Source organism: Anomaloglossus baeobatrachus, chromosome 6, assembly GCF_048569485.1.
Source record: "Anomaloglossus baeobatrachus isolate aAnoBae1 chromosome 6, aAnoBae1.hap1, whole genome shotgun sequence".
Lineage (NCBI taxonomy): Eukaryota > Metazoa > Chordata > Amphibia > Anura > Aromobatidae > Anomaloglossus > Anomaloglossus baeobatrachus.
In genome coordinates, this window is record NC_134358.1 from 30,431,519 (window position 1) to 30,448,592 (window position 17,074).

Here is a 17,074-nt window from a genome sequence, read left to right on the forward strand (position 1 = left end):
CTAATCTACCTATAAAGGTTGGTGGTGGCAGCAAGGTTTTTGTTTGCTTAGGGTTATTGTGGCGCTAAAAGCAAGGGTAGCAAAGTATATATAGTGCCTTGGGAAAGTATTCATCCCCCTTGAATTTTTCAACCTTTTCCCACATTTCAGGCTTCAAACATAAAGATAACAATATCAATGTTCTGGTGAAGAATCAACAACAAGTGGACACAATTGTGAAGTTGAATGATATTGATTGCTTATTTTAAAATTTTGTAAGAAATAAATAACTGAAAATTGGGGCGTGCAATATTATTAATCCCCTTTAGGTTAATACTTTGTAGCGCCACCTTTTGCTGCGATTACGCACAAGTCACCTTGGGGTATATGCCTATCAGTTTTGCACATGGAGAGGCTGAAATTGGATGAAGGCGTTTGTGAACAGCAGTTTTCAGCTCTTTCCACAGATTCTCGATTGGGTTCAGGTCTGGACTGTGACTTGGCCATTCTAACACCTGGGTACGTTTATTTGTGAACCATTCCATTGCAGATTTTGCTTTATGTTTAGGATTATTGTCTTGTTGGAAGACAAATCTCCGTCCCAGTCTCAGGTCTTTTACAGACTCCAACAGGTTTTCTTCAAGAATGGTCCTGTATTTGGCTCCATCCATCTTCCCATCAATTTTAAGCATCTTCCCTGTCCCTGCTGAAGAAAAGCAGGCCCAAACCATGATGCTGCCACCACCATGTTTGTTAGTGGGTATGGTGTGCTCAGGGTAATGACCTGTGTTGCTTTTACACCAAACATATCATTTGGCATTGTGCCCAAAAAGTTTGATTTTGGTTTCATCTGACCAGAGCACCTTCCTCCACATGTTTGGTGTCTCCAGGTGGCTTGTGGCAAACTTTAAATGATACATTTCATGGATATCTTTGAGAAATGGCTTTCTTCTTGCCACTCTTCCATAAAGGCCAGATTTGACTGATTGTTGTCCTATGGACAGACTCTCCCACCTCAGCTGTAGATCTCTGCAGTTCATCCAGAGGGATCATGGGCCTCTTGGCTGCATCTCTGATCAGTCTTCTCCTTGTGTGAGATGACAGTTTGGATGGACGGCTGGGTCTTGGTAGACTTGCAGTGGTATGATCCTCCTTCCATTTCTATATGATCGCTTGCACAGTGCTTCTTGGGATGTTTAAAGTTGTGAAAATCTTTTTGTAACCAAATCCGGCTTTAAACTTCTCCACAACAGTATCACGGACCTGCCTGTTGTGTTCCTTGGTCTTCATGATGCTCTCTGTGCTTTACACAGAACCCTGAGACTATCACAGAGCAGCTGCATTTATACGGAGACTTGATCACACACAGGGGCTTATATTTATCATCATCAGTCATTTAGGACAACATTGGATCATTCAGAGATCCTCAATCAACTTCTGGAGTGAGTTTGCTGCACTGAAAGTAAAGGGGATGAATAATATTGCACGCCACAATTTTCAGTTTATTATTTTTTACACAAATTTAAAATAAGTAATAAATATCGTTCAACTTCACAATTGTGTCCACTTGTTGTTGATTCTTCACCATAAAATTAAATTTTGTTATCTTTATGCTTGAAGCCTGAAATGTGGGAAAAGGTTGAAAAATTCAAGGGGGCCGAATACTTTCACAAGGCACTGTATGGATATATATATAGTAGAGTATTAGCCTCATTTACTTATTGTCCGGCAATTCCGTAATTGACCTGATGATAAGGGGGCACTAGAGAGCAACTTTTCCTGACAAATGAATAATAGAAGTAAGCAGAAGATCATCCTTGCAAAAAAATCCTTCAAAAAAGGCATGGGTTTATGCCCTGCAGAACCTTTCCATTTTTGGCTACTGATTGGCTGAGTGGGAAAGTTTAGTTATGGGGGCAGAACCTTGAAGGGTTTTTCTGTCCTACTGCAAACAGGTAGAGGGGGAGGCTTCTGCTGCAGCCGGTTTCAGTCAAGTGGACTTGGCTGAAAGCAGATACTCTTACATTGTATATTCTACACTATTCAAGAATATAGTGCCGATCTCTGTGTTTGATACGAGCTCCAATTTCCTTCGTAGTCATAAATGATAAAGTTCTAGCTACTGCCAACTACCACTAGGGGGAGCTACAGTGCTTGTTGTATACTATGCAATTATTAAGATCAATTTATTAAAGGAAACCAACCAGGAGGAATTTCCCATATAAAGTGCAGGCAGTGCTTTACTGGTACTGACATGGTGAATAAAATCAAACCTTCACTTTTCAGATTGGATCTTTGATTGCAGAAAAAAATGTTAATAAAGGTCCAGAAATTGGTGCAGCTGTTGATTGACGTGTGCAGCGTGGCGGGATTGTGGGTCCTGTGTGTAAATTACTCCTCCGGCGTCCTCCTGGCTTGCCCCTTTTTTATTTAAATTTTGCACTGCTCTGCCATTGCTAGTGCGTAAGCATTACTACAGTAATGGCCTTCACTAAAATGGTGCTGGAGTCAGCGCATGAGCGTACCGTGATCTCTGGAACCATTTCATTGAAGATTATGAGCGGCATCGGCGCATGCGCAGATTTACATTTTTTTCATATGCACATCCTCCAATACCGCTCATAGTCTCAATAAGATGGCGTCGGAGATCATACTATGTGCATGCACTGACTCCGGCGCCATTTTATTGAAGACTATGTGCGGCATCAGCGCATGCGCAGATTTACTTTTTTTTTTATATGCGCATGCGCTGATGCCACTCAGCCTTCAATAAAATGGCATTGGAGATCGCGGTACGCACATGCGCTGATTCCAGAGCCGTTTTAATGAACACGTCAATGGCAGCTCAGCATGAAATGTAAATAAAGCAAATGTGTGAGCCAAGAGGATGACGGAGGAGGAATTTACACAGAGGACTCAACCCACAAAGGCCTCGCTGCACACATCAATCAAAAAATGCACCAATTTCAAGACCTTTATAACGTTTTTTTCTGCAATCAAAGATCCAATCTGTAAAGTGAAGGTACGGTTTTATTCACCATATTAGTGCCAGTATGGCACTGCCTTTACTTTATATGGGAACATCCTGGGGGTTGATTCCCTTTAACAGCATCCTGAGGAAAACTCTCGGACTCCCTCTATTTATGATCACACAGGGAATATGGGGCTTTCAGATCAAATTCTGAGGCTGGGCGCAGAAGACCGAAAAATCCAAAAAAATCATCCGACAACACTTGTACCAATGTTATTCTATGGGGCCATGCACGAGGCTGTTTGTTTCCTCGGACCGAGCCTGTCCAAAAAAAAAAATCATAGCATGTTTGAGTTGTCTCCATGATTCAGAAGTCACTCGGCCATACAAGTTAATATGTTCGTGGAACAAAGTGGATGGCACATGGATGACATCCGAGTGTGGTGCAATTATCAGGGGATAGAGAATGGAGAAGGTAGAGACATTTTTTTTTATCTTCTCCACATCCAAGAAAATCAGAGCACACCCTGATCTAATTCCGATCTAACACCGATCTAACTTCGATCAGACCCCGATCTGACCCCGATCTGACCCGGATCTGACCCCGATCAGACCCCGATCCAACCCCGATCAGACCCCGATCCAACCCCGATCAGACCCCCGATCCAACCCCTGATCCAACCCCCGATCCAGCCCCTGATCCAGCCCCCGATCCAACCCCTGATCCAACCCCCGATCCAACCCCCGATCTAACTCTAATCAGAGTCTGATGAGCATAAGTGATCCAATTTTTCAGATGAGAAAAAAAACATCCGTCTGCACAAAGCCTTATCACTATTGAAATTTCTGACAAAACTAGAATTATGAAATGCTAGCCAAACCCTCAACAGGTTGCAATTCCCATCACGACTAATGGGTGGCCACAAAGAGACACATAGCATAAACATCTCCCGACAGAATATCATAACATCATGGTTGTTTTTAACGCTTCTAGGGATACGTTGAGCCAAAATAAAAAGAGAAAAATACTTTTTTTATCATCAATAGGTTACCCATAGGCTTGTTCATGCTTATTATGTCCACAGATCACTTGTTACCTGGACAGTGCTGTGACTGGTGTTCCCCGGGCACGAACTGACTGTTTGCCGCGGACTACTGGGACTTCTTCACTTTCAGAGCCACCATTTAAGTAGGTGAGTTCTTGCAGCTGTGCTTGTCTGATTTCATCATTGTAATCCTAAGCATGGAAGAGTAAACACAAAACAGCATTAAGAAATGGAAACGCTTTTTTCCCCCAAGTTTTGTTCAACAGAACATTTATAAATGTCAACCCGAGACTTGAACTCGACATTTCAATTTCGCTTCCCAACATTGTATTTGGATGAAACCTCCATTTTTTTTTTATAGTTTATGCTAACATTATTTAAAATAAAACGAGCTTCATGCATTACGCAGGTTGTGTCCTACTCGGACTCCGAGGCATAAATCAATAAAACATGCTTTAAATATTCAATGTAACATCTACGGTCAAAGTAGACGAGACCTCAAACCCAATGGACGAGCGTTTGGGTTTTTTTAAGTTAAGTTGCTATTTTCTCTGAATTTATGTATTACTATATAATTATTAAGAGTCTAGATGGGTCATAAAATGCAAATAAATTATGTATCATGTTGTTTAGAGCAAAGTAAAGGGGTTATCTCCTACTCCATATTCCTACTAAGACTTAAGAAAATAGAGGGTTATTTGCTGCTCGAGACCGCACTATGTGAGCCAGAAGAACGATCTGAATACATTCTATCCGGATGACCGCCATATAATAATACATTTCATCTATAGGGAAAATGCCAGGCTAGGAGAGTTGGGCAGATCGGTCACGGACTCCCAAAGACTAAGCAGTCCGCAGAACTCCTCACAACAGTAGGGCAATTAGCCCACAGGAATACGCATGACCAACGTCCAAGGAGTCTACTTGGAACTGCCCATATAGAATAGATGAATGACAGCGTCACAGCATAGGTGAAATATCCAAAGTGCTCTTCATTCTGCCATAATGCAACTTTTAGACCTGTGGAGTTCTTTAGTACCTCCATAGGTCAAAACGTTGCATCCATACTGCAACATTTTGACCTACGGAGGTCATTAAGATCTTAATAGGTCAAGACGTCACATCCATAATGCAACGTTTTGATCCATGGAGATCTTTAAGATCTCCATAGGTCAAAACGTCACATCCAAAATGCAACATTTTGTCCCATGGACATAGGTCAAGACGTCACATCCATAATGCAATGTTTTGATCCATGGAGGTCTTTAAGACCTCCATAGGTCAAAATGTCGCATTATGGCATAATTCAAAGCACTTTAGATATTTCACCTATGCTGTGATGTAGTTCATCTACACTACACAATCGCGAGCTCCAATCTCTGACCACTTAATAGGAGCTTTATGATTTCCTTACCTTCTAAGATCCCCGGCACAAATGACATCGCACCAGCTCAATTAATCAAAAGCCAAGATGAGGAGCCCAGTAGGGAAGAGATCCACGAGCCTCCTATCCAGTGGCCAGAGATGATTTACTGACCTGGCTGATGAACAAAAATCCCAAGAATTGATATCTCCAACTCTACTGACTAGCCATATAATTCCTTGGGAAAATCAACGGCACGCTTGGCTTAGTGCTGCCAAAGATGTCAAGCATACAGATCCATCCTGCCCAGCAGGACTTCAACGAGCCAAAAATGGCCCAGGACATTCAGCAACGACCAACGATCTCACAGCAGGGAATGGATCATTGGTACGTGTCAAACATAACGAGATAGCTGGTGAAGTTGTTGTTTCGTCACAGAAACTGTGACGTGGCAATGATGTCGTTAGCGATCTCGTTATGTTTGAAGTATCCTTTACTTCCTAGAGTAATCTGCCTCATTGACCTTTGCTAGTGTCGCGGGCGGGGAGGAGGGTTTCAGCACACCGCGCTCACCCCTTCTGCTCGGGTCCGGCAGCTGCCCAGTGGTGGCTCGAGCGGTGGGCCGGATCCCGGGGTTTCTCGAGCGGCACTCCTCGCCCGTGAGTGAAAGGGGGTTGTTTGTTGGGTGTGGGGATTGTGATAGTTCGTGACGCCACCCACGGTTGTGGTGATTTCACCACCGCTGCTCAATGTGGGGATCCCGGGGATGGTGATGTGGAGCAGCCAGTTGTTGTGTTGTCCCTCCGTGGGTAGGGGTCGGTGATCCCGGGGCCCAGTGGGGTGCAGGGGCGCAGGGGCAGCGCTGTGCCTTGCGGCACTGAGGTACTCACTCAGCTAGTAAACACGACACAGTTCTCGGTAAACAAACGGCTGGTTGGACGGGTCCCTCGGACGGTTCACGGTGCTGCGGTTCCCTGCAGTTAGTGGTGACGGTCTCTTCCCTGCACCTTTGAAATGTCTGTTTGGTAGCGGTGGATTCCCACCGGTTACCCGCTCCCCGACTGCAATCTGTGCCGGAGGAGCTCCACACTTTGCCCGCAGGCGCCGGCCCTGGGAAACTGGTGCCTTGGCGGTGGCGGTGTCTCCCCGTTGTGGTTGGACCTTTGCGTCAATCAGGACTTGCTTGTTGGGGGATCTACGTCCCCTTCACTAACGGATTTAGCAATTTACAGCGACTCCAAGCCTTGCTGGGATCCGAAAGCCCCTGCTTTGGTGCTGACTGCCCTTTGTATACTGCTCCAGGCCCCCGGATACACACAGCCTCCGTGGCCCTTCCAGCAACCTCCAGACAGTCCCACTGCAGATCTTCACCACTGTCTGCTGACCTTGCTGACTCCGTCTGGGCACACAGCCACAGACCAACTTCAGGCTCTCTTTCTTTGCTTCACTGCTGTTTCACTCTAGCTCCCTCCTGAGCTACCCTCTGTTCACCTCCTACTCCTGCTCCTTCCTGAGCTTACTCTCTCTTGTTTACTCAAGCTCGTCCCCTGAGCTATCTGCTCCACTCCTTCCACTTCCTCCTCCCTGACTAGACTCCTGGTTACTTCCTGCCTCCAGAGTTGTGAGCTCCTCGGTGGGCGGAGCCAACCGCCTGGCCCACCCCTGGTGTGCATCATCAGACTCCTGGAGGAAGGCAACAAGGGTTTGTGGGTTAGCTGGTGTACCTACAGGGAATGTGGGGTGCGTGTGTGTTATCTGTGTCCCCTGGCTTGCCCAGGGCGACACATTCCCCATTAGCAAAACGCAGACCGTCCTCGGGCTGCCCGTCCAACACCGGTTTATTTTCCTTTTTGTTTTTCTCTGAAAAGGTAAAACAGTATAACATTATAAACGGTAAATTATATACATTTTTAATCACAACTCTTCCCAAGACGGGAGGCACATTTACTTTTAACGTTGCAACGGTTTACGGTTACGGTTTCCGCTCTCTCCCACCCAAGTAACCTGGCCCTGATGCTGCCCCTAAAACCCAGGCAGCACCCTTGACCCACAGTCCAGCACACGGTACCCGAGCGGGATCTGTCCTTCCCTCCAGAGGGTAGCCACCGGTTCCTTTGGTGGCTGGGCCCTGGCTGCTCTGCTCAGGGCCCTCCCTCCAACCTGCCTCTCCGGAGGCGGCCTGCGGAAACGGTAACGGTACCCAACATATTTACAAGCCACTAACGTTTGTGGTTGCCCTGCAAAGTTCACGGGCTTGTCCATGGATAGTTCCCATGCATTTTAAACGGTCCCCACGGGGACAACGGTGCCGGCTCCAGCCGGTTGCAAATCACACGGTGAATCAGGTGAACTTCGGATCATTTTCACTTATCATTTTCTGTAAACTTTCAAACAACAACAAAGTTGGTGGTCCCAACGGGGACGGTGCAACGGGCATCCGCTGCCCTACTCGATGTCTTCGTCCTCACCCGGTTCGGGGTGGAAGGACACGGGCACCAGCCCCTCCAGTGCGTAGCAAGCACGGCGTGGAAGGGCCGCTCGATACCCGTCGCCCCCGGTTCGGGGAACATAAGTGGCCTCCATGCCAGACAGGGCAACGACCCCCTCCTCTTCCTCTGACACAGGCTCGGTGTCAGGCCCGGAGTCGCTATCTTCTGCCCCCGCTGCAGTCACAGAGGGAGGCACACCCGCCGGGCCAGGTGCGGTGCAGCGCGCGAGCGAGCAGGACGGAGGTAACACAGGAGCCAGGGGTAGACCGGGTCCCTCAGCCGCAGCGACCGGTCCCTCGGGGACACAGGGGCGTGGGTCATTTTCCAGCTCCTCCATCACGGCCTCCACTCCATACACTCGCGCCACAGCAACTAGGGCTCCACCTCCGCGGCCCACTGCTCCATCAGCCCGCCGATCTGACTCTGGTAGCGACGGCAGATCCCTGCCGCCCGGGCTCTCAACCATGCTGCTGTTCCAGACACCGGCTCGGTAGTCTCCGCAGAACTAGGTGGGGCGGACATCTCGGCAGTTATGCTTTCCAGGAACCCAGTCCGTCTGCAGAGTCCTGGCGTCTCTGCTTTTATAGCCGCAGTTACATGCGGCCGGCCGCCATCGCGTCCCCCTTAGCTCTTTCCGGCCCCTCCTCTCTCGGGGCGGGGTTTTGGCCTTCGCGCCTCTACTGCTCGAGAAGACGCTCGAGCGGGAACTTTTCGCGCCAAAGATGGCAGCTTCTGAAATTTTTCTGCCGGATACCTCCGGCGGTAACAAGGCGCACCTCTACCTGACGGCAGAGCGGTAAGATCCTGTTCGTGATGCCAAGTTGTCGCGGGCGGGGAGGAGGGTGTCAGCACACCGCGCTCACCCCTTCTGCTCGGGTCCGGCAGCTGCCCAGTGGTGGCTCGAGCGGTGGGCCGGATCCCGGGGTTTCTCGAGCGGCACTCCTCGCCCGTGAGTGAAAGGGGGTTGTTTGTTGGGTGTGGGGATTGTGATAGTTCGTGACGCCACCCACGGTTGTGGTGATTTCACCACCGCTGCTCAATGTGGGGATCCCGGGGATGGTGATGTGGAGCAGCCAGTTGTTGTGTTGCCCCTCCGTGGGTAGGGGTCGGTGATCCCGGGGCCCAGTGGGGTGCAGGGGGCGCAGGGGCAGCGCTGTGCCTTGCGGCACTGAGGTACTCACTCAGCCAGTAAACACGACACAGTTCTCGGTAAACAAACGGCTGGTTGGACGGGTCCCTCGGACGGTTCACGGTGCTGCGGTTCCCTGCAGTTAGTGGTGACGGTCTCTTCCCTGCACCTTTGAAATGTCTGTTTGGTAGCGGTGGATTCCCACCGGTTACCCGCTCCCCGACTGCAATCTGTGCCGGAGGAGCTCCACACTTTGCCCGCAGGCGCCGGCCCTGGGAAACTGGTGCCTTGGCGGTGGCGGTGTCTCCCCGTTGTGGTTGGACCTTTGCCGTCAATCAGGACTTGCTTGTTGGGGGATCTACGTCCCCTTCACTAACGGATTTAGCAATTTACAGCGACTCCAAGCCTTGCTGGGATCCGAAAGCCCCTGCTTTGGTGCTGACTGCCCTTTGTATACTGCTCCAGGCCCCCGGATACACACAGCCTCCGTGGCCCTTCCAGCAACCTCCAGACAGTCCCACTGCAGATCTTCACCACTGTCTGCTGACCTTGCTGACTCCGTCTGGGCACACAGCCACAGACCAACTTCAGGCTCTCTTTCTTTGCTTCACTGCTGTTTCACTCTAGCTCCCTCCTGAGCTACCCTCTGTTCACCTCCTACTCCTGCTCCTTCCTGAGCTTACTCTCTCTTGTTTACTCAAGCTCGTCCCTGAGCTATCTGCTCCACTCCTTCCACTTCCTCCTCCCTGACTAGACTCCTGGTTACTTCCTGCCTCCAGAGTTGTGAGCTCCTCGGTGGGCGGAGCCAACCGCCTGGCCCACCCCCTGGTGTGCATCATCAGACTCCTGGAGGAAGGCAACAAGGGTTTGTGGGTTAGCTGGTGTACCTACAGGGAATGTGGGGTGCGTGTGTGTTGTTATCTGTGTCCCCTGGCTTGCCCAGGGCGACACACTAGCGAAACAATGGAAAATTAAGAATAATTTTTTATCCTTTGTCCTTGTTGGTTTGATGGAGATATGATGGTCTATTGTATCATGAGGACTTTTCATCTATTCTAAAGGTGGAGTCACACACAGCGACAGCGACGTTGCTGCTAAGTCACCATTTTCTGTGACGTAGCAGCGACGTCCCGTCGCTGTCGCTGTGTGTGGCATCCAGCAACGACCTGGCCCCTGCTGTGAGGTCGCCGGTCGTTGCTGAATGTCCTGCTTCATTTTTTCTCGTCGCTCTCCCGCTGTGAAGCACACATCGCTGTGTGTGACAGCGAGAGAGCAACAAACTGAAGCGAGCAGGGAGCCGGCGTCTGGCAGCCTGCGGTAAGCTGTAACCAAGATAAACATTGGGTAACCAAGGGAAGCCCTTTCCTTGGTTACCCAATATTTACCTTAGTTACCAGCGTCCGCCGCTCTCACGCTGTCAGTGCCGGCTCCCTGTTCCCTGCTCTCCTAGCCAGAGTACACATCGGGTTAATTACCCGATGTGTACTCCAGGTACGTGTGCAGGGAGCCAGCGCTAAGCGGTGTGCTCTCACGCTGCCAGTGCCGGCTCCCTGCAGACGTAGCTGGAGTACACATCGGGTAATTAACCCGATGTGTACTCTGTCTAGGAGAGCAGGGAGCCGGCACTGGCAGCGTGAGAGCGGCGGACGCTAGTAACTGAGGTAAATATTAGGTAACCAAGAGAAGTGCTTTCCTTGGTTACCCGATATTTACCTTAGTTACCAGCGCAGCATCGCTTCCACGCGTCGCTGCTGGCTGGGGGGCTGGTCACTGGTCGCTGGTGAGATCTGCCTGTTTGACAGCTCACCAGCGACCATGTAACGACGCAGCAGCGATCCTGATAAGGTCAGGTCGCCCGTCGTTATCGCTGCTGCGTCGCTATGTGTGACCCTAGCTTTAGGTCCCTAATCATCAAAACAATAATATAATATAATTTGTACATCAGTCTTGACGAGGTGTCTGCTGGAGTAAGATATAAATTAAGAGACATGCAAGTGTTAATGAATTTGGCTCATATTTGAGTTGCCCGTTGACAAAAGAACATTTCAGTAATCATTTACACCATTTTTTTAGTAAATTATGTGGAATCCTTTCGGCAGCGTTTGCCCATGCCACCTCCTGTTTTGACCACTTTCCAAAAAGTTGACTGTTGCCCAAAAATTGGCACTAGTAGAAAAATTGATCATTTTAATAATTATTGTGCAACTGCATACATGTTGTGACATTACGATCTGAACATCATTTTGTCAAAAAATTATCAACTGGCGCTTCAGAATTTGGTTTTATATTTCTTCCCATGTTCTTTGCACTATGTGACCATTATTGATGAGCAGACATGCTCGCCACTGCTCAATACTGGATGGAGCATAGGAGCGCTTGTGTACTTGCGGAGCTCAGCCGAGTATCGCGGGTGCTTGGATGTTTCATCCAGGAAAAAACAACCACAACACACAGGCTCGCTTCACTGCATGGTGTGCAAGCGCCCCCGGGAGAGCCGTTTGCCATATCTCAGTGGCTTTCAATGGGGGTTAAAACAATGTTTTTGGATGTAGTGTGTCAATAGAAAAGAAAAATCTCGCCCTCCCTCCCCCAGAAATGCTCTCTTTATGGCTGGCTGTATGTGGGCGGAGAACCAGACTGTCCGGTCATTGACTTCCATTAGACTCGTTATTTGAGCTCTTTCAGAACGTCTGACCAGCTCAATTTGAGTACCAAGTACCCGAGCATTGTAGTGCTCGCCCATTAATAGTGACTACTATAGGGAGCTTCCGAGCACGGACTTAGGGAGAGGTCCAGATGAGGCAAGACACACAACAAACAGGGGTTTTATCATAACAAACAAGGGATACACTGGGGACACTTTAACAATGGTGGACCCAGGTGGTAGTGAGGGGGAAGATGGAACACGTCCTGCCCTCACCCTGCATTCCTAGCCAGTCCTTATACAGGTTCCACACCTGTCATCGAGCAGGATACCTGAAACCCTGAGAGACCCTGTAATAACCCTGGCTAGTGATCTGGCATGTAAGGATCACTAGTCCCACCGCTGTACTAATACAACATGAAGGGAAGGTACGACAGACGGGAAACAACAAAAGGATAAAGTCCAGCTTAAGAGCTGCAATGAGACATCAGAACTGCAGCCTACACTACTTCACAGCAACAAGGGCACCAGCAGCTCCTTCCAACTCAACGCCTAGCTACAGAATGGATTCAGAGTAACCGTCACCCTCCATTGGAAGATGAGACCATAGATAGGGGAAGAGAGTGGTCACCAACCAGAAACACCTGAGGCCAGGAGTCAGAAGCTGCTGCAAAACAAAACTGACATTGACCTGTTCAGCACCAAAGCAAAGGGAATACATTTAATGTGAGGAGTCACAGATGGCAAAGACAGACTCTAGCCCAGATCCTGTCACAAGTCTCCAGTAACAGACAAACTGCCGGGGCAGGAGCTCAAGTATTTTTATGCAAGATTTCCTGGAAAAATGGTCAAGATCCCCACTGACTTCCATTATACTTGTTTACCCGAGTCAAGCATGGTAGTGCCCACTCATCACTAGTTACGAGTACCGAGCACCCGAGCATGGTAGTGCCCGCTCATCACTAGTTACGAGTACCGAGCACCCGAGCATGGTAGTGCCCGCTCATCACTAGTTACGAGTACTGAGCACCCGAGCATGGTAGTGCCCGCTCATCACTAGTTACGAGTACCGAGCACCCGAGCATGGTAGTGCCCGCTCATCACTAGTTACGAGTACTGAGCACCCGAGCATGGTAGTGTCCGCTCATCACTAGTTACCAGTACTGAGCACCCGAGCATGGTAGTGCCCACTCATCACTAGTTATGAGTACCGAACACCCGAGCATTGTAGTGCCCGCTCATCACTAGTTACGAGTACCGAGCACCCGAGCATGGTAGTGCTCACATTACTAGTTACCAGTACTGAGCACCCGAGCATGGTAGTGCCCGCTCATCACTAGTTACGAGTACTGAGCACCCGAGCATGGTAGTGCTCACATTACTAGTTACCAGTACTGAGCACCCGAGCATGGTAGTGCTCACATTACTAGTTACCAGTACTGAGCACCCGAGCATGGTAGTGCCCGCTCATCACTAGTTACTAATGGAAATCAATAGGTGATTTGAGAATTTGCTTGGAAAATCTTCCAGAAAAATGGTCAAGTCCCTCATTGACTTCCATTACACTTAAGGGTACTTTGCACGCTGCGACATCGCTAGCGATCTCGTTAGCGATGTGAAATGCTGGATCGCAAGTGCGATCTTTCGAGATCGCACATAGGTCATTTTACGCATGTGCGATCTCGAGAGATCGCATTTGCGATCCAGCATTTCACATCGCTAACGAGATCGCTAGCGATGTCTCAGCGTGCAAAATACTCCTCAGATACTTGAGTCATGCCCATTCGAGAATATAACTGCATGTTACAAGCACTGAGCACCTGAGCATGGTAGTGCTCATTCATCACTAGTTAGGAGTACTGAGCACCTGAGCATGGTAGTGCTCACTCATCACTAGTTACCAAATACCTGAGCATGGTAGTGCTCGTTCATCACTAGTGACTACCTAAGAAACATGCAACATGTTTTCCCTGATCTGTATCTCAGTATTTGCAATTTTACCATTATACTTAGATCTCCACTTGGACATAACAAAGCTCCACACAAGCCCTTACTTACATTCACATTGAAATCTACGTGTCTCCATTTGGCTCCAACTTTCTACAATGAAATTGATGGCTTCCTGTGTGCACCACACACATTATCAATTATCCCCATGGTCCTAGGACCGGTTTTGGTAGGGGCTAACCATCACATACAAGGGACACGCCACAAGACCCAGCACTCTGGAAACGCTCTTATCCTGTCCTCTACTCATCAATTTTACACTCAAGGTCGCTCGGATACTTACGCTTCCTCCTTTTTTAATGAGTATAAAAATCTTAAGTAAGTTTGTACGTTGTCTGGATGTCTCAAGGACAATCCAGCATTCACTGAAGAGTTTTCACATTCTGTAAAGAAGTACGGAAATGTTCCGTCCTTGAATCCTTTTGTTTGTACTCCTATATCTACAACTGTAACTATGCAAACAATGCCCACGAGGGTGCTCTTTTTTTTTGGGGGGGGGGTTCGATTTTGTCAGTTATTGGAGCTGAGCCCCATTCACACAGCCGTCAGAGTGCAAAGCAATAAACCTCTAACAACCCAACGAAACCCAATGACTCTACCCCTTAGTATTGGCTAGGAGATGTTTCCATACAGAGGTCACATATTATAAGCAGATTCCATATCGTGGCCTTGCACGGAAACATCTTTTAGAGAGACAATAGGAAGATCCGATATATCATTCACTAATAACTACTGTATCATTATTTTTAAAATTGGGTAATTATTTTAGTGTTTAAGGCAGTGATACTAAAAAAGGCTAGCCAAAAAAAAAAAAAAACATTCTTACCAATAATTGCGCCTATTAACTTGTTTGGGTTATTATTTATCAGCTGCGGAAATAATACTGCTTCCATTTATAATATGGGTGGTATCACGGCTCTTAGGCGGGCTTTGCACACTACGACATCGCAGGTGCGATGTCGGTGGGGTCAAATTGAAAGTGACGCACATCCGGCATCGCATGCGACATCATACTGTGTAAAGCCTAGATGATACGATTAACGAGCGCAAAAGCGTCGTAATCGTATCATCGGTGCAGCGTCGGCATAATCCATAATTACGCTGACGCGACGGTCCGATGTTGTTCCTCGCTCCTGCGGCAGCACACATCGCTGTGTAAGAAGTCGCAGGAGCGAGGAACATCTCCTACCGGCGTCACCGCGGCTTCCGTAGAATATGCGGAAGGAAGGAGGTGGGCGGGATGTTTACATCCCGCTCATCTCCGCCCCTCCGCTCCGATTGGCCTCCTGCCGTGTGACGTCGCTATGACGCCGCAAGACCCGCGCCCTTAGGAAGGAGGCGGGTCGCCAGCCAGAGTGACGGTCGCAGGGCAGGTGAGTGCATGTGAAGCTGGCGTAGCGATAATTTTCGCTACGCCAGCTATCACACGATATCGTACCTGCAATGGGGGCGGGGACTATCGCGTGCGACATCGCAGCATCGGCTTGCGATGTCGCAACGTGCAAAGCCCGCCTTAGACTTTCACGGACCCATAGACTTGTATACTGGGGGAAATAAGTATTTGATCCCTTGCTGATTTTGTAAGTTTGCCCACTGACAAAGGCATGACCAGTCTATAATTTTAGGGGGAGGTTAATTTTAACAGTGAGATAAAATATCCAAAATAAAATCCAGAAAATCACATTGTATAAATTATATAAAGTTATTTGCATTTTGTAGAGAAAAATAAATATTCGATCCCCTACCAACCATTAAGAGTTCTGGCTCCTACAGACACTTGGGGGCACTTTCCACACTACGACATCGCAAGCTGATGCTGCGATACCGTGGGCGATAGTCCCCGCCCCCGTCGCAGCTGCGATATCTTGTGGTAGCTGCCGTAGCGAATATTATCGCTACGGCAGCTTCACATGCACTCACCTGCCCTGCGACGTCGCTCTGGCCGGCGATCCGCCTCCTTATTAAGGGGGCGGGTCATGCGGTGTCATAGCGACGTCACACAGCAGGCGGCCAATAGAAGCGGAGGGGCGGAGATGAGCGGGATGTAAACATACCGCCCACCTCCTTTCTTCTGCATAGCCGGCGTGAGCCGCAGGTAGGAGATGTTCCTCGCTCCTGCGGCTTCATACACAGCGATGTGTGCTGCCGCAGGAGCGAGGAACAACATTGTAACATCGGTCCTTCCGAAATTATAGAAATGACCAACACTACAACGATGATACGATTACGACGCTTTTGCGCTTTTTAATCGTATCATAAAGGATTTACACACTACGATGTAGAGAGCGACGCTGGATGTTCATCACTTTCGATTTCACCCCACCGACATTGCAGCTGCGATGTCGTAGTGTGCAAAGGGTCCTTTAGACGCTCCTAATCCCCTCGTTACCTGCATTACAGACAGCTCTTACATTGTCACCTGTATAAAGACTCCTGTCCACAGACGCCATTAATCAGTCAGATTCTAACCTCTACAACATGGGCAACCAAAGAGATTCTAAGGATGTCAGGGACAAGATCATAGACCTGCACAAGGCTGGAATGGGCTACAAAACCATAAGTAATACACTGGGTGAGAAGGAGACAACTGCTGGTGCAATAGTAAGAAAATCTAAGAAATACAAAATGAGTGTCAATCGACATTTTATTTGGGGCTCCATGCAAAATCTCACCTTGTGGGGTCTCCAAGATCATGAGCAAGGTGAGAGATGAGCCTAAAACTACACGGGGGGAACTTGTTAATGATCTCAAGGCAGATGGGACCACTGTCACCAAGAAAACCATTGGTAACACATTACACTGTAATGGCTTAAAATCCTGCAGTGTCCGCAAAGTCCCACTGCTCAAGAAGGCCCATGTGCAGCCGGCGCGTCTGAAGAAGGCCCGTGTGCAGCCGGCCCATCTGAAGAGGCCCCTGTGCAGCCGTCCCGTCTGAAGAAGGCCCATGTGCAGCCGGCCCGTGTGAAGAAGGCCCATGTGCAGCCGGCCCATCTGAAGAGGCCCCTGTGCAGCTGGCCCATCTGAAGAAGGCCCATGTGCAGTCGGTCTGTCTGAAGAAGGTACATGTGCAGCCGGCCCGTCTGAAGAAGGCCCATGTGCAGCCGGATCATCTGAAGAAGGCCCATGTGCAGTCGGTCTGTCTGAAGAAGGCCCATGTGCAGTCGGTCTGTCTGAAGAGGCCCCTGTGCAGCCGGCCCGTCTGAAGAAGGCCCATGTGCAGCCGGCCTATCTGAAGAAGGCCCATGTGCAGCCGGCCCGTCTGAAGAAGGCCCATGTGCAGCCGGCCCATCTGAAGAAGGCCATGTGCAGCTGGCCCATCTGAAGAAGGCCCATGTGTAGCCGGCCCGTCTGAAGAAGGCCCATGTGTAGCCGGCTGGTGTGAATAAGGCCCATGTGCAGCCGGCTGGTCTGAATAAAGCCTATATCTAGCCAGCCGGTCTGAAGTT

At 49.1% G+C, this 17,074-nt stretch overlaps 1 protein-coding gene across 1 annotated transcript in view; it reads right to left on the bottom strand.

Annotated features, from left to right (window-relative positions):
* KHDRBS3 (KH RNA binding domain containing, signal transduction associated 3) overlaps positions 1 to 17,074 on the bottom strand; it is a 172,928-nt gene that overhangs the window by 52,424 nt on the left and 103,430 nt on the right. Inside the window, exon 5 of the mRNA XM_075316179.1 lies at positions 4,048 to 4,187. Coding sequence (XP_075172294.1) covers positions 4,048 to 4,187 — 140 coding nt within the window. The remainder of the gene's footprint in view (positions 1 to 4,047; positions 4,188 to 17,074) is intronic.